Source organism: Cyphomyrmex costatus, unplaced genomic scaffold (genome assembly GCF_001594065.2).
Source record: "Cyphomyrmex costatus isolate MS0001 unplaced genomic scaffold, Ccosl1.0 scaffold328, whole genome shotgun sequence".
NCBI lineage: Eukaryota > Metazoa > Arthropoda > Insecta > Hymenoptera > Formicidae > Cyphomyrmex > Cyphomyrmex costatus.
In genome coordinates, this window is record NW_017277428.1 from 41,792 (window position 1) to 60,073 (window position 18,282).

Sequence of the window (18,282 nt, forward strand, 5' to 3'; positions counted from 1 at the left end):
TATATATATATATATATATATGTATCATAAAATGATGCGCGTAATCCAGCATAAAAGACTACCTTTAAATATACTGTTGAGACCGGACGTGAGGAGGAGACAAATAGCGCAAATACACAACTCGAGGTTTAATGCTAACAAAAGTATTTAATGATAAGATTCCACGTGCCGAATGATACATGTGCTATGCAAGCCGGTTAGCGAACAAGACTGATTGACTGACTAGCTAACGCGGCATGTGGCACGTCGCGACATCCCTCGGCGGAAGGGCCGAGGTACCCAACATGTTCCTCCTCAAGAAAGTCACCCTTGAGCGTAACTTTTGGCTGATGGGTTCAAGACGAGTCTTCTAGGGGCCACTCGGTCTCGGACGGGCCTACCGGTTGATTTGCCGAAGGCCCCGGGCCTTGGTCGGCTGTAGCTGAAGCCATAGCAGGTGCTACTGACGAGTGATCCGACTCTGAATCTCACTGGAGCTTGTGGCGGTTGATAGAATATCCAACCGTCGTCTTGATCCTTGGGGGGCTCAGAAGGGAGGGACCCTCCTTTCCAGATGTGATTGATATGACGATCGATTATCCTGCCGTCATCGAGACGTACGGTGTAGTTGGTATTTTGAGATGGGCTCGATGATGGTACCTTGTTCCCTTTTATCCTTGCGGATTAGTACCACCACTGGGTCTCCGGCAGTTAAGTGACGTGGTCGGGTACCATGATGTTTCGAAAATTGTCTCGTCATGGCCTGTTGTTTAGGTGAGGGTTCCGCCGGAGCTGTAACTAGAGTGTTCTGTCTCGGGAACCACTTGGTAAACGGGGAGTTCATGCGACGTCCAAAGAAAAAATCAGCTGGAGCTTTACTCTCGAATGCAGTTGAGCAGGACGTGTAGCGGTAACTGTAAAGAAAGTCATACAGTTGCTGTTTCCAGTCTGATGGATTTTTAGCGATTGCTCTTTTAATAGTGTCCACCATCCTCTCGGCTTGACCGTTCGACTGTGGATGATTGACTAGAGATAATAAATGGGAGATCTGCATGTCTTTGCAGAGAGCTGCGAAGGTTTCAGAGGTGAACTGAGTTCCGTGGTCCGTGACCAGGATGTCTGGAGGACCGTACCTGCAAAAGAAATCTCGACAAATGTCAGCGGTTCGATTAGCTGAAATTGTAGGCGTGATGGCGACGTCGATGAATTTAGAAAAGGCGTCCACGAAAATAAGAAGGTACTGCCCGTCGATTGGGCCAGCGTAATTTAAATGTACACGTTCCATGGGGCGTGTGGGTGTAGGCCATGGACTTAGTGGTACCTTTACTGGAAGTTTTTGATTCACAGCGCAAGGATCGCACTGGTGAATAAGGCGTTCAATTTCGACTGCCATTTTCGGCCAGTATACGTATTCTCGAGCGAGCTGTTTGGTTCTGCGAATCCCTGGGTGACCTTTGTGAAGAATGTCTAAGATTAACGGTCTGAGTTTCTCAGGGATGACAATTCTATCACCGAGGAGTAGCGTGTCGTCGACGATGCTTAAGTCTTCCGCTCGTTTCTTGTAAGGTTCCACATCCGGACTTACTTTGGTTTTCCAACCTTGTTTGATAGCTAGAAAAACAGAGCGAAGCGTGGGACACTCCTTGGAAGCTAGCTTGAGTTTATCCCAAAGTTCTTTATCGAAGAAGTCGACTGACAAATTTTTTATTTGGAGAAGTTCCGATTCGACATCTTGGATGCGAGCTACTTGTAGTTCTTCTGCATTATCATGACGGAAGTTATCGATTAAGCGAGATAGGGCGTCCGCTTGGCCAAAATCTTGCGTATGGATGTTTTCAATCTTGAAGTCATAGCCTAGTAGACGTATTGCCCAACGCTTGAGTCGCGCTGCTGTTGTCGGTTTGAGTCCCTTAGAGTTATCTGTCTGAAGTAATGCCACGAGGGGTTTGTGGTCGGTTTGCAATATAAATTTTCTGCCCCAAACAAACTTGTGGAACCGTTCGACGGCAGTGACGAGTGCGAGCGCTTCCTTTTCCAGCTGGGAGTAATTCCGCTGGGCGTCAGTGAGACTGTGGGCCATATGGAAAACAGCTCGTTCATGGCCGTTAGAATCACGTTGCAAGAGGACGGCGCCAATACCGGTAGCACAAGCGTCCGCAGCAACCACCAGAGTTTTCGAAGGATCCTAGTGCTCCAGTAAAAGAGGGCTTAGCATAACTTTCTTGATTTGTTCGAATGCCAAGTCGTGAGGTTGATTCCAAGTCCAAGGACAATTTTTGCGAGTAAGTTCCTGTAGCGAATGTTTTAACTGGTGTAGGTGAGGGATAAATTTCCCATAGTGGTTCACCATACCTAAGAAGCTCTGCACCTCTGAGACGGTGGTAGGTTTTGGCATGTTAGTAATTGCACTCGTGGCTTCTAGGTCGGCTGAGATGCCGTGTGCGTTTATGATCCAACCTAGATATTTAATTTCTTTCAAGGCAAAACGGCATTTCTCGGCTTTGAATCTCCATCCACGATCTTGCAGGCGTTGTAGGGTATCATGCAAGCGAGCATCGTGTTCCTGTTGAGAAGAGCCTAGTACAACAATGTCATCCAAATATGCGTACACTCCCGGAAGATTGGCGAGTGTGAGGTCCATAGCCTGTTGAAAGATAGCTGGTGCAGTTTTGATTCCGAAAGGTAGACGCTTGAATCTGAAAAGTCCTTTCGGTATTGTAATCGTAGTAATCTCTCGATAAGCTTCGTTGATTTTCAATTGGAAAAAAGCGTCGCTGAGATCCAGTAGACTAAAAAAACAACTGCCATTCAGTTTTGACATAATGTTCTCTACCGTAGGCAGCGGGTGTTTGTTATCCAAAATCGCATTATTAACTCCTGTTGAAAAATCGACACACAGGCGGAGTTTTCCGTCTCTTTTTTTCGCGATTACGATCGGTGATGACCAGTTCAAAGTTTCTACGCGTTCTAGAATACCGTTCGAAACAAGACGCGACAGTTCCTCCGCGAGTAAGTCTTCCATGGCGAAAGGTATCGGGTGGCATTGCCTTTGTACCGAACGAGCGTCACTTACAAGATCGAATTTAGCTTTGAAATCACGGCACGTTCCCAATTCTTGTGCGAAAATTTTCGGAAAACGAAGGAGGACGTTGTCAAGATATGCGTCGTGAGCTGACGCGTCTTCGCGATTAACCGCACTTGGAGAGAGCGTAGATTGTACGCGAAGTGTAGTCGAGGTAGATACATTCTCAGCTACTGATGATACACAGACGTTTTGTGTACTTTGTTGCAATTTTGCTAACGGCACGGACCACAAATTAAGGCTATCAATAGCGTCAAGCCCGAAAAGATTTACATTATCACACGATGCGACGTTAATGTAAATATTGCCCGTGCGGTCAAGAGCATGAATTGTACAGTAAAATCTACCAATAACGTCAAGCTTATTACCGCCGGCGTGTTCGACGGTGTCGCTCGAAATGAGTTTTGGAGAACCGATTCGGATCCAATCTTTCTTACCCATAATAGTAATATCTGACCCCGTGTCATATTGGAGAGTCACGGAGTTACCGAGCACAAACGCTGTCACATATTGCCGTCGACGCTTACCAATCGCGGAGAGCGAGTAGATTTTGACGCTAGTGGATTTAGCGGCAGTTTGGCTATTCGATTGTTCGGCACTCGCGATATTATTTGATTGTTCTATATTATTCGATTGTTGTGCACTAGAGCGACAGACTTTCGCGATGTGCCCCTTAATCGAGCACTTATGGCAGATCGCGTCACGGAATGTGCACTTTATACGCGCGTGCGCACCGCCACAACCGTTACACTTTGCGTTTGCGACGAGAGATTTGTTACGAACGTTCGGATCTAATTTCCGTGTTGAGGCGTTTTTCTTCTTGGAGAGAGAAACTTTTTGAATAAGATATTTCGTAGGATTTTCCAGCGTTTTTAAGCCAGAAGAAACATTTAAGTGTGCCTCGAGTTCTGCGACGACGTCCTTGAAAGAGGCATCTTGGTTTTCTTCGATCACTCGAAGAGCGATTTTTTTTAACTCGTCGTTATCATTAGAGTAGCAAAATGATTGCAACAGTAAAAGGATACGGAGGCTATCGTCCGTTAATTTTGATCGATCAAAGTCGGCCGCATGGCGATTAATGCGGTCGAGATGTTCCATAATCGGAGTTGCTTTGTCGTAACGGTAATTTAGGATTTCTATACGACGACGAGTGATGGGAACTTTATCGCGAAAAAGTTCTTTGAGCGTATTAATGAGGTCGACTTGAGGCATACTCGTCGGATTCGTAGGCGCGACGTGATCCACTAACCTGTCGAACTCCGTTTTGTCCGTTTCGACCGAGCTTGTCGAGAACCAGACGTGTTTGCATCTGAGGTGGCAGGCATGCCGCTTCTGTAACCAACGTGTACTCGTAACGCAGCAGCCATTTTGAGAAAGGCTTTATTTCGTCGCCGAAGCCGTACTGATATTTCTCTACGCGAGCACTTAGATGATTGTAAGTCTCCGTGAGAGAAAGAGGATTGTCAGACGATGACGCTTCTCGGTTGCCTTTATTCTGTGCGATTTGGAGCTGGAGAAGGCTGTTAATGGCGGCCGTGAGAGCTTCGATCCGTCCGTCTGTGTCCGGCATCCTTGGATACTTTGATTGTTCTCCCAGATACTTAAGAGGTCGGAAAAACTCCGCAGCGCCAGTTGTTGAGACCGGACGTGAGAAGGAGACGGATAGCGCAAATACACAACTCGAAGTTTAATGCTAACAAAGGTATTTAATGATAAGATTCCACGTGCCGAATGATACATGTGCTATGCAAGCCAACCGGCGAACAAGACTAACTGACTGATTAGCTGACTGACTAGCTAACGCGGCATGTAGCACGTCCCGACATCCCTCGGCGGAAGGGCCGAGGTACCCAACATATACATATATTTAAAGTATTGTTTTAAAATAAGTTATTAAAAATATTTAAATTATTTATTTCTGTTAAAAATAAAAACGTTTTTCGTGTTTCTTGTCACATCATATAATTCTCATTTTATGCATCAAAAATAGAATTTTATACATTAAAAGCAGAATCCATTGAACATTTATCATGCATTATATGATGTAAAAAATTCCATTTGTAAAGTTAATTGAGAATTTTATGTGCATCGGAGCATACGTAGGCTACTGGAAAAGTTTCTGCAAACGATATGAAAAAAAAATGTAAAATTCGGTAAAAATGCAATTATTTGCATGTTGTTTTTTTATATCGTTTACAGAAACTTTTTCAGCAGCTTACATATATGAATTGCTTAAGCTGCAATATATATTTTAATGTTATTAATTGCTATGGTGCAGAAAACAAGTTGCTATATAAGTACATGTGCAAAATGTAACAGAGCTTTTGGAGAAAATGATAATCGTCTCTCATAATATGCATATGTAGCATTTAATAAATATAATGTAAAATATATAATATAAATTATTTTACCCAAGAAAACATTTTCGTTCTTCATCAATATAATATCAATATAATATTTTCTTCCAAGAATATATAATCATATAGATTCTGTATTCTTTCCTTTTTTATATTCCTCTTTTATATCCGCGTACATATTCGGTTCTTTTTTTCATATTCATGTATGCCGTATCTTCTATTTGGTATAAATGATGCACACACAGTCTTTAAGTTTATTTGAGCTTTATGGTAGCATGCTGATACACGCGGTTTCTGTCTCGCAGCCATTTACAGAATAATAACCGCGCGTAACGCTCTAGCAGGGAGGGGAAACACATGCCCGTCGCTAGAGTTGATCCTCAGTTACCGCGAGCGGGAGTTTCATATACTACATTTCCTCCCTCACTACGAGAAGAGTCACGACCGCAGGTGGAGTGTGAAACCGAGAGGAACGACAATTGGGTTCTTTCCTCTTATGATGGCTCAAATCTATCGGGTGGTCGGCGTTGTCGCTGGGAGCGGCGTGGCGTTGGTGCTGCTATGGTCACAAGCGGGTGAGCCTGCTCTGATGGGCCGCTTGGAGGAGATGTCGTGGATCCGATTGTTCACCGGCGTCCCACTGTTTTTCCGATTTCTCCGTAATAGCGAGTGCGTCGAGGTTGGTGTGTCGCTTCTCTGCTCGGGCCTGAAGGTTGAGTCGGCTCGAGGTGTTCGCCAGTCTTTTGATCCATCTGGCGACTGCAAATTTGATCTACATGTCTTTTAAATCGTTGTCCAGCATACTGAATCTCGTAGTGGAGGTCTCTCACACGAGTAACTATTACACCAGGCAACCAACGATCCATGCGAGGGTTACCTGAAATGAAATAAACGGTTTGAGAAGGTTCAAAGATTCGAAAGGTCGGAACCGAGAATCTGCTTGTTCAGTGGCCTCTTTCACATGAAGTCGCACTAGGTCCAGTCTCGTGCGGAGATTTCGCCCTAGGAATAGTACTGCCGGTGATTGGTTGGTGGTCGCGTGTGGCACCTTGCGGTACTGGCGTAGAAACTCATTAAGATCTCGTTGCAATGACTCCTTGGTGGCAGCCATCGCTTTGAGTGTGTCTTTCACCGTTTGCACGTAGTGCTCAGCTTGTCCATTAGTAGCCGGATGGTACGGAGCCGTTAACTTGTGATATTTGACTCCACTTCTTTGAAGGAATTCCTTGAACTCCACTGAGGTGAACTGTATGCCATTGTCTGTCACAACAGTTGCTGGAGCGCCATAAGCCGTGAACAAGTCATCCAACAACCTAATCGTTGCTGCTGATGTGGTGGAATTTGTAACCTTAACTTCCAGCCACTTGCTATAGGCGTCCACGACGATAAGCAACATCGTGTCCGCTACTGGCCCTGCATAATCGATATGAATCCTTTCCCAAGGACCTTTCGGATACTCCCAATGATGCTCACGATACTTGGGTGGTGCATGTGCATGCTTCCCACATTCTGTGCACGCCTTAGCGGTACTTTCGATTTCTGCATCGATGCCTGGCCAAAAAACAGGAGATCGTGCCAAGCCTTTCATTTTTACTATCCCGATATGAGCTGCATGAAGATCTGCCAGGATTGCTGGCCGCAGGCATGGAAGTATAACGACACGATGCTCTAAAAGCAGGCAATCTCCCGAGAGCGTGTAGTTTGTCTCTGGGGCCTTATAACCAAACTGGGCAAGGCATTGCCCTTTTTCTAGGAGCTGGATCATTTTATTCAAGTGTGGATCCTTGCGTGTCTCGCTTGCAATGTGCTCCGCTCGTACCGGTAATTGCTTGATTTGATTTATGACGAAGTGATCAAAACTATCATGTTGTAGTAATTCTTCTTCTCCCTTGTCGAAATTCTCCGTTGCAGGTAGAGGTAATTGAGAACAATAATCTGCATTTGCGTTGGCCTTCCTTGGTTTGAATTTGATGTCAAAATCAAAATGAGATAGGTAGTCTGAATAGTTAGCCATTCGACTAATGCAAAGTACAGGAAGGGATTTTTGTGGATGTAAAATCTGCGTGAGCGGCTTGTGGTCTGTTACCAATGTAAAGTGACGTGCGTAGACGTAATGGAAGAACTTTTTAATGGCCCATACTATGGCAAGTGCCTCTTTGTCTATCTGCGGATAGCGCTGTTCTGTAGGTGAAAGTGTGCGGCTTGCATATGCAATTGACCGTTCGGACTTATTAGGCAACCAATGCGCGAGGACTGCCCCTAGACCCGTTTTACTGGCATCCACTGCTAATAGTAATGGTAATTGCGGGTCGTATGGCATAAATACCTGGGGTGATATCAGTGCATCTCTAATATCTATATATGCTTCCTCCGCCGCTGACGTCCATTTTAATGGTTGCGTAAGTAGTAGATCTCGGAGTGGTCGACTCCTGGTAGCGAGATCTGGGATAAACGAACCGTAATATGTTGCTTTACCTAGAAACAATTGAAGTTCTTCTGCAATAGAGGGTTTCGGTGCATTTTTAATCGCTTCAATGTGCTTGTTAGATTTATGCACTCCCTGTGCGTCAATTTGGTGTCCTAGAAACTCCACAGATGTGGTACCGAATACGCACTTCTTGTGGTTTAATTTCAAACCGTTGATTCTCAAACGCTGTAGTACTGCATCCACTGATGATAACAGGCTATCAAAATTATCTGCGAATACTAATATATCATCAAAGAAGTTTAGTACACTCGGGATGTCTTGCAGAATTAATTCCATTCGCCGCTGCCAGATTGCAGGGATATTGGCGGCGCCATAAACTGCGCGTGTTGGTCGGACTAGTCCATGAGTTGGAGTGTTGAGTGTCAAAGCATGACTGAACTCTACGTCGACTGACAGATGAGTATACGCGTCTGTTATATCCAGATGGCAGAATAGTTTCGCGTTTTTCATCTTGTTAAACAGATATTCCGCTCGTGGAATCGGATGTTCGTCTATTACAATACGCGGATTTAACGTGGATTTATAGTTACCCGTAATTCGTAGCTTTCCATTGTCTTTCATTACTGTATGTGTAGTTGAAGCCCATTCGGAATGCTCCACTCTCTCATAAAATCCTGATGCCAATTTTGCATCGATCTCTTTGGCATAAGCATCTCTGAGCGCCAAAGGTACTTCCCGTGCGCGACAGAAGACGGGGGATAAAATGAACTGTCTGGTTTAAAACTGGAATCGGTGGTCCCGATAGTTTCCCTGGTATAGCGCTGAATACATCCTCGTAGCTTACCAGAAGCTCGTTCAGGCGATTCTTCTGTTCTGCGTGTAGATCTGCAGTCGTTGAAGTTATTGCGTGAATGTTGTCGGACGTCCCAAAAAGTTCGCAGAATTTTATCTCATAAAATGTGTGAAGTGCGAAATCCACTCTCGACCAAAGAGAGGATCGAAGTCTCCATCGATAATATAGAGGTTAAGTTTCCGGGAGGTCGAGCTTCCACATTGACACCTCCACCAGGATGCGTCCAATACAATTGACTTGATGGTCCGTGTAACTTGCAAAACGTCTGTCTGTCCTAAAAAGCTTACAGCGGGGTTTGATTAGCGATAATGTCTGTTTACTTATAATGCCACAAGGAGCGCCTGTGTTTAGTTCCATCTCCAGATTTCGACCGTTAATTTGCACAGTGAGCATGTGCTTGGATGACGAATACAATCCGTTAATTTTAAAAATTTTATCCAATCGTTGTATTACATCTATTCGAGATGCTGGTTGCGCGGCAGTCGCAGTCTGTTCTACTGACTCTGCTGGTGCTTGAATTTGTTTAACAGATCTGCAAACTTTGGCTATATGGCCCTTTTTATGGCAGCTATTACATATCGCTTCGCGAAATCTACACTTGTCGAGTGTGTGTGTGCCGCCACAGCCGATGTATGCAAGTTTCTGTTTATCTGAATTTCGTTGATTACCTTGTCATTGAGATCGTACATTTTTTTGTCCTTCGTATTCACCTACCTGAAGTTTATGTCCATTAGCCTTCTTGTACCGCTTGACTTGCGGGGGGCCATAACCTAATTTATGTACAACTTCGGTATCCGGTTTGGTAGTTTTAACCTCATTCGTGGTGTCACGCGTAGCTTCAAGAGTGTGCGCTATCTCGTAAGTGTCCGCGAAGGAGCTCGGTTTTTTTGTGATGATCTCATCACATGTCTCACGTGATAAAAGCCCGTGAAGAAATTGCTCAATAAGCATCCTGTCAAGGAACTGCTCGTACTCGCAGTATGCGGATCCCTGTCTGAGTCGCAGAGCGAAGGCAGTAACGGTCTCACCTTTCTGCTGAACATATGACGAAACTTAATACTCTCTACATACTTATTTTTTATATGATTAAAATGGTTTACTAATACCGTTCGTAGTTCGTCATAGGTTAGGTGCTCCGGTAACCTTGGACTGATTAGAAATTTTAATGCGTTGTTAACTCACCGCCCATATATACTCGAGCATAATTAGCGTATTGGTTTTCTGGTCTCTTACTCAGCTGAAGAGCCCACGTGAATCTCTTGAAATAATCCTCGACCGAGGATCTTTCCGAAGATCGGTACTCGCCAATTGTGAACGGTGGTGCTTTTGGAAATCGCGATGGCATAATTGGCTCACCGGTCGGGCCTACGGCGGTCGATGCCTGTGCTGCCGACGATTGGATGGCACTAGCCATCATACTAGTGAGGGCTTGTAACAATTCCGGGGAACATCCATCTTGGATTGTGTTACAACCGTTAACGAGAAGACTGCTTTACCAAAAGAAATTCTGTGCCTTTTTCTCTTGGGGTCTTATTCTCAACTTCTGACGTCAAATGTCGTGTCTTCTATTTGGTATAAATGATGCACACACAGTCTTTAAGTTTATTCGAGCTTTATGGTAGCACGTTGATACACGCGGTTTCTGTCTCGCAGCCATTTAAGGGTAAAATGTCCCAGTTTGTGACCATATAAGAAAATCGTATGAGTTAATACGAATGAAAAATACTCTAGAGTGATTAAAATCAGGAATCAATTATACCGAACTCAAGATTAATCATTTTTGTATCGAAAAACATACTTTACTGGGGTTGTAAACATAATCTAATAAATATAAAAGAATAAATAGCAAACTATGTAAATGTAGACATTAATGACCGCTTGATTTTAATTTTGCCCTATTTGTGACTCCAAGGTTAGTGACTGGTGCATTGGATCGAATGTATCACCATGTATCACTTAGTGACCGACGCACATGATGCAATACACACGATATCCTACTAAGTGACCTAGCCAAAAGTGATAGCATTGTCACCAAAATTTTCCTTCGAGCATACATCGAATATTTCCGTTTATTCGTCCAAAATGTAACTCATACGTGTTTAGAAACATATGGAGATTAATTGTTATCTTTTTGAAAAAAGCAGCGAAATTTAATGTTATAGCTAGTTCTCTTGAGACAATCACAGATAGAAATATGCATTGGTGGAGGGGGGTGGGAAGGGAATACATATACATATATCACTTTGAATAATATATTGCGAAGAATATTACTACGTCGACCCGCCATCAGAGATCTATAGATATTCGCTAAGATTCTCGCAAGTGCTTTGATACGCGTATATCTGTATATATAGAATCTCGATTTAATAACTAAAACAGGCGTCTAAGGTAGGCTTCCATTACAATACCTTACTGATGAGTCCAGTATTGGAAGCCGGGACGAAACGCCAACATTACGTGATATTCTTCGCAATATATTAGAATTAATAGAATTAAAGATTTTAATGAATCTCAGGCTCGTAGCCCTATTCTCATATTATTAGTTTTAAATTTGTTGAGCCTTATTACAATTAATATTTAATTTACGCGGGCAAATCAATGCGTTTAAATTTCAAGTAAATTAAGGGGACGTTATTTCAGTTTAGAGTTGCGTTTAAAGACCGAAGATATTTCGGCGCGCAATTTGGGGGGAATTTTCAGATAGAGTTGCGTTTCAAGACCGACGATTGTTCGGCGCGCAAGTTGGTGGAGGGGGGTGGGAAGGGAATACATATACATATATCACTTTGAATAATATATTGCGAAGAATATTACTACGTCGACCCGCCATCAGAGGTCTATAGATATTCGCTAAGATTCTCGCAAGTGCTTTGATACGCGTATATCTGTATATATAGAATCTCGATTTAATAACTAAAACAGGCGTCTAAGGTAGGCTTCCATTACAATACCTTACTGATGAGTCCAGTATTGGAAGCCGGGACGAAACGCCAACATTACGTGATATTCTTCGCAATATATTAGAATTAATAGAATTAAAGATTTTAATGAATCTCAGGCTCGTAGCCCTATTCTCATATTATTAGAAATATGCATGTTTTATTGAACCGATTTGTCATATTCACTTATATACTCAAAATTACCAACCTTTTTCAGAATTCACACATAGCACAATATTTATTAACTTGTTCACTAAAACTTTATCACAAAAACTGTTTATGAACGTTTGTCTACGACAATATGACACAGCTATGACTTCGCCGTGACAAACGCCATCTCTACCAACGTGGCGACAACAACGTGCTCGATCTGCACTTAATGACGATACGGCCACCTTATTTCACATTTTCATGAGTTATCTGTTAACCAAATATCACTACATCACATATCAAAACGATGGATTATTAATTGAAAAACGTAATAAATATTGTTTTCAGAGATAAATTACTTGAAATTTCTGATTAATTACATAAAAGTCTTAGAGTGGTCACATACAGAGTCATGGTCACAAACTGGGACATTTACCTTACAGAATAATAATCGCGCGCAACGCTCTAGCAGGGAGCGGGAACACATGCCCGTCGCTAGAGTCGCTTCTCGGTTATCGCGAGCAGGAGTTTTATATACTACAATATACTGTGACGTGACACTTCGTGTCCGTCACTCGTGAGTGCATTGGCACGGAGATCCTGTGTCCTCTAAGCTCGAAGGGCGAGGGCACAAGCGAGCGTGCCGAATTTCTATTTTTTGTTTCGTTTTGTATATTCCTTTATATAAAATATTTAGTAATTTCAGATTTTTAAAGAACGATTATTAGTCACATTAGAGCGTGAGCGGTGGTTGTCTTAGATTTGTGTAATGTTGCCGCCTCACTCACGGAAGGAAGAAAGAAGACGTCGTCGAGGAAGCCAGAAACCACCGAAGAAGATCCCGATTGTGCCCTCAAGGAGCGCGGTACACGCAGGTCGTATTGTTTTGTAACCTCTGATAATTTTGATATTATTTGGTGATTGTCGCACCTTTATTGCAGACGACTCGGAGAGAGACGTAATAAGGGACCGTCTCAGCACGGCCCGAACATTGGCAGCCGCCTCCACTTCTGAGGAGAGCGATAGAAGACCGCTGATCAAGACGGAAAGCCTCGGCCAGCTAATTTGGAAAAGCGCGCCGAACATTCAAAGGAAAGATTTTAATGAAAATTAGCTCATTGCCCTTATTTCATTATATTAGTAGTTGAATATTTATTGAGCCTTATCATAAATATTTAAATTACGCGGGCGAAATCAATGCGTTTAAATTTCAAGTAAATTAAGGGGATATTTATTTTCAGTTTATTAGAGTTGCGTTTCAAGACTGAGGATATGCGATGTACATTGGAGGTTTCCAGAGGTTTTCCAAACGTTTCGACTCCGATCGGGTCATTTTCAATGTATATTAGTATTTTCAGATAGAATTGCGTTTAAAGACCGACGATTGTTCGGCGCGCAAATTGGGTGGTGGGGGGGTGGGAAGGGAACACACACATATATATATATATTACTGTGAATAATATATTGCGAAAAATATTACTACGTCGACCCGCCATCAGAGGTCTATAGATATTCGTTAAGATTCTCGCAAGTGCTTTGATACGCGTATATCTGTATATATAGAATCTCGATTTAATAACTAAAACAGGCGTCTAAGGTAGGCTTCCATTACAATACCTTACTGATGAGTCCAGTAGTGGAAGCCGGGACGAAACGCCAACATTACGTGATATTCTTCGCAATATATTAGATTGATTTAAAGATTTTAATGAAAATTAGCTCATTGCCCTTATTTCATTATATTAGTAGTTTAATACTTATTGAGCCTTATCATAAATATTTAAATTACGCGGGCGAAATCAATGCGTTTAAGATTTCAAGTAAATTAAGGGGATATTTATTTCAGTTTATTAGAGTTGTGTTTCAAGATTGAGGATATGCGATGTACATTGGAGGTTTCCAGAGGTTTTCCAAACGTTTCGACTCCGATCGGGTCATTTTCAATGTATATTAGTATTTTCAGATAGAATTGCGTTTAAAGACCGACGATTGTTCGGCGCGCAAATTGGGTGGTGGGGGGGTGGGAAGGGAACACACATATATATATATATATTACTGTGAATAATATATTGCGAAAAATATTACTACGTCGACCCGCCATCAGAGGTCTATAGATATTCGTTAAGATTCTCGCAAGTGCTTTGATACGCGTATATCTGTATATATAGAATCTCGATTTAATAACTAAAACAGGCGTCTAAGGTAGGCTTCCATTACAATACCTTACTGATGAGTCCAGTAGTGGAAGCCGGGACGAAACGCCAACATTACGTGATATTCTTCGCAATATATTAGATTGATTTAAAGATTTTAATGAAAATTAGCTCATTGCCCTTATTTCATTATATTAGTAGTTTAATACTTATTGAGCCTTATCATAAATATTCAAAGGATACGCAACCCGCAGGACTCACTGTAATTGGTTGCGGGGTTGCGTGGCTCCAACAGACCAATTAGAATAAGGAGCGGCCCGATAGGAGAGGGTCTAGCGGCCTGCGTGGATCCGCGAATGCTCCCGATTATCACTTGCGCGGTGATCGAGTTTCTGTAAAGAGGACACGGGATCTCCGGAGCTATCGGGAACTGAGAACGCTGTCTACCATTGCCGAGAAATTTAGAAACGGAGGTTTTCCTCTGAAGGATCAATGAGGGATCGTTACGTGGTGAGGCGAGCGTTATCTTATAATTTGTGTAAAACCACCGATCGCGGTAAAGGACATGCGTCTCGAGCGGACCACACGTTAGGCTTTACTCCGATTTTTTGTTGCCGATACCGGATCGGTCGCCTATAGGCGTTTCGAGTCAGTGTTGCCGTGAATACGTGCCTTCCGCTCAGATGCTCTAATTTGAGAATGTATAATAGAGTAATTGCTCGCTCTCGTTGCCGCCAAGTCACTTGTGTAATTGAGGGGATGCGGCGAATAACGGAATAACTCGAAAAATGACGTTTTGAGAAAAACGCAAAAAACGTAGAAAAGTACTTTATACATATTATATCGAAAAACTGTTTGGCTGATAGTTAGATAATGATATTATACCTTAAATCATTATAGAATAATACAAAAAATTATACAGAAATCAGTAAAAAACTGGATCGTAAATTTCGAGTTATTCCGTTTTTCATATTATTGACACAATTTTCATATATTGCACTTACTTATGGATAGGAAAATAATTTCTGCATAATTATTCGTATTTTTAATGACAAATGAAATTTTTATATATTACTTTTTGTTGGGAAATGATTATTTTTTGATATTTTTTGATGAAATCTTACATTTTTTAACTTTTTTCGACAACGCATAATTGTTTTTAGCCGCAGAATCATTCACTTCTTGAAATATGTTCTCGTACCAAAAAAAATAATCGTTTTAATCTATACTGGAATAATTCGACTTATTCCGTTTTTCCGAATATCGCATTCAGTTTTGCGTTAAAAAAAACAGATTTACACTAAAATAATTATGTCAAAATATGTAGCTACAAGTACATATTTTATTAATGGAATAATATAAAAAACGAAATAATTCGAGTTATTTCGTTATTCGCCGCAGCTCCTCAATTGTTAGTTATTGAGAATTCTTTAAAGTCGAGACTGGCGTTATTGCGCATTAGAGAACCGTTGCCGTCTAATGTAAAATCGTATGTTCTAATTGTTCACGAAGTAATTACTGTTAACATAATAAGATCTAGATTCGCATATTTCTGCTCGGCGAAGTATTGCCGAATTTACTTCCTGTTGTCGACGGCCAGTTAATAGTCGGTTTATTGTTATTGCGCCGCATACTAGAGTGCGGAAGTCAACGCTGTAACGTACTTTCTTTCGAACACTTTTGTACAGTCTCTATCAAATGTATCGATTTCTTGTTATTGTTATCATTGTTTAGTTCCGTCGCGAGAATCCGCGTAATCTCTAATTTCTTGTCCGAGCAATTTATCTAACGATTTGTGCGAAGAGTGGCACGCTCTCTCGTGCCTGGGGCCCAACGAATTTTTGATAGCGATTAAGATCTTTGCTGAGTAAAGTAACTTGTCAACTACTGTAAATTCTCGAATCACGAAAGAATTAATGAAGAACTGCACTATTGCTTCTTTAAGTATTTTGTATTCTAACTAAGAGCTTTCGCATAAGTAGATTTCTTTTGGAAGACGCGACGAAGTTGTGCCGACTCTCAAAATTCCGGTTACTGTACATAAAAGTAGACATATGCGCGCAATTAATGTAGGGTAAAAAAACAAACAGAAAATAAAAGATGCGCGTAATCCAGCAAATACGAAATCTAGTACAAAAAATAGTCCCAGAGAAAATATTGCGTTTACTAAGATTAGAAAATTAGAGTCCGGAAAAAAATAAAAGAACCGCTGTATGTAAATTATTTTTATAAAATATTACTGAATTATTTTAAATAGTAGAAGAAATTGTAGCTTTTACTTAATTATATTGTGTGTCTTTCAACAAGCGACACAGTACATTACAGTGATAATTTCATTCTTGTTTAACATTGGCGAACAAAAATGTACTGATACATTATATCACACCGTTTCATCGCTTGTTGGAAGACATCCATTATGTAAAGTATTGGGTGCTTACGATAACTCGAGTTCGGGTTAGTTTCACTAGGACCGAAAAATATGGTAGACATTACCACCTGTACTTTCATGATTCATGATAACTCAACGCTGTCTTGTATTGCCATTGAGTTGAGTTAAGGCCTTTGCACGTTACATACTTAACTCAACTCAATGGCAATACAAGACAGCGTTGAGTTGTCATGAATCATGAAAGTGCTAGGTGGTAACGTCTACCATATTTTTCGGTCCTAGTGAAACTAACCCGAACTCGAGTTATCGTAAGCACTCATTGTAAAGCATCATTCTTCCTTTATTCCATCCAATTAATTGTTTCTCGTGCTCTTTTTTTAAAATGTACTATATTTCATGCACCCATTTTACTTGTCTGGTTAAATCATATGGGTTTGTCGAATTTAGTTGTTCATCAATGAACGAGGATTTCCATGAGATTTTAAATAACTTTAAAGTTTTAGGCACAAAGGAGATAATGTATTGGATAGCCTTTGTTGAATATATGGAATTAAATTTTTTTCATTTTGCTTTTCCAATTCTTCTACTTTTACAGATGTGTGGGCAGTCATACGCACACTAACAGTCACCATATCTTCGTGACATATCGTATATAATAAAATATTGGCCTAATTCAAACACCTCTGAGTAATACACCCGGCATTTACATGTAGTATACGTAAACATCTCCTTATATATGCGCACACGTGTATGTGTGCGCTATGAGCGCTGTGTGTATGCGCGCGCGCTGTTTGTGTGTTCGCGCGTGTGCGTGCGTGTGTGTGTTTTAATTCCAAAAAACTTCTCAGACAGTTTTGTGATTGCTTGACTCAGTATTGTTTGAGCGCGCGTCAAAGATGGACATCAGCAAAGAGAAAATACGCTATATTTTACAGTTTTTCTTCGATAAAGACGAAAACGCAAGCCAGGTGGCTGAAAATGTGAATAGTGTTTACGGTCCTGATACTGTAACAGTCAATCGCGCGCAATTTTGGTTTCGTCAATTCCGTTCCGGTAATTTTGATGTCAAAAATGCACCACGCTCTGGAAGGCCAATTGTCGAAAATGTCGATAAAATAATGGAAATTGTCGAGTCCGACCGTCATGTAAGCACTGTTTCGATTGCCCAGGAGCTAAACATTGCACAAAAAACCGTTCGGAACCATTTGAATAAGGCTGGATATAAAAAGAAGTTTAATGTATGGGTGCCACACGAGTTAACGCAAAAAAATCTCATGGATCGAATTTCCATCTGCGAATCGCTGCTGAATCACAACAAAATCGACCCATTCCTGAAGCGGATGATGACTGGTGATGAAAAGTGGATTACTTACGACAACGTCAAGCGAAAATGATCTCGGTGAGCCGGCGCAAACGGTGGCCAAGTCAGGATTGACGGTCAGGAAGGTTTTGCTGTGTGTTTGGTGGAATTGGCAGGGAATCATCTACTATGAGCTGCTCCCCTACGGTCAAACTCTTAATTCGGACCTCTACTGTTAATAATTGGACCGTCTGAAGGAAGCAATCGCCCAGAAGCGGCCAGCGTTGGCCAATAGGAGAGGAATTGTGTTCCATCAGGACAACGCAAGACCACACACATCGATAGTGACTCGCCAAAAGTTCCGGGAGCTTGGTTGGGAGGTTCTTATGCATCCACCTTATAGTCCGGACCTGACTCCAAGTGATTACCATCTATTCCTGTCTATGGCGAATGATTTTGCTAGTGAAAAATTCGCCTCAAGAGAAGCTTGTGAAAATCGACTGTCTCAGTTTTTTGCCAATAGGGATGAGGGTTTCTATGAGAGAGGCATAATGAAATTACCTTCAAAATGGCAACAAGTTATCGAACAAAACGGTGCATATTTGATCTAAATCGGATCATTCTAACTATATTAAATAAAGCCTTCAATTTC

General features: G+C 41.7%; 3 protein-coding genes across 3 annotated transcripts in view; 1 reads left to right on the forward strand and 2 right to left on the reverse strand.

Moving 5' to 3' along the window:
- The window catches only part of LOC108775829 (uncharacterized protein K02A2.6-like), a 5,991-nt gene extending 3,932 nt beyond the window's left edge, over positions 1 to 2,059 (reverse strand). Inside the window, exons 1-2 of the mRNA XM_018542276.1 lie at positions 601 to 2,059; positions 308 to 542 (exon numbers count right to left, since the gene is read on the reverse strand). Coding sequence (XP_018397778.1) covers positions 308 to 542; positions 601 to 2,059 — 1,694 coding nt within the window. The remainder of the gene's footprint in view (positions 1 to 307; positions 543 to 600) is intronic.
- Positions 2,060 to 2,164: 105 nt separating this feature from the next.
- On the reverse strand, positions 2,165 to 4,159 carry LOC108775830 (uncharacterized protein K02A2.6-like). The gene has a single exon (XM_018542277.1). The coding sequence runs from the start codon at positions 4,157 to 4,159 to the stop codon at positions 2,165 to 2,167; it is 1,995 nt and encodes a 664-aa protein (XP_018397779.1).
- A 13,067-nt stretch (positions 4,160 to 17,226) lies between these two features.
- Positions 17,227 to 17,724, forward strand: LOC108775831 (histone-lysine N-methyltransferase SETMAR-like). Its single transcript, XM_018542278.1, has one exon. It carries the CDS (start codon positions 17,227 to 17,229, stop codon positions 17,722 to 17,724), a length of 498 nt encoding a protein of 165 aa, XP_018397780.1.
- The last annotated feature ends 558 nt before the right edge of the window (positions 17,725 to 18,282 follow it).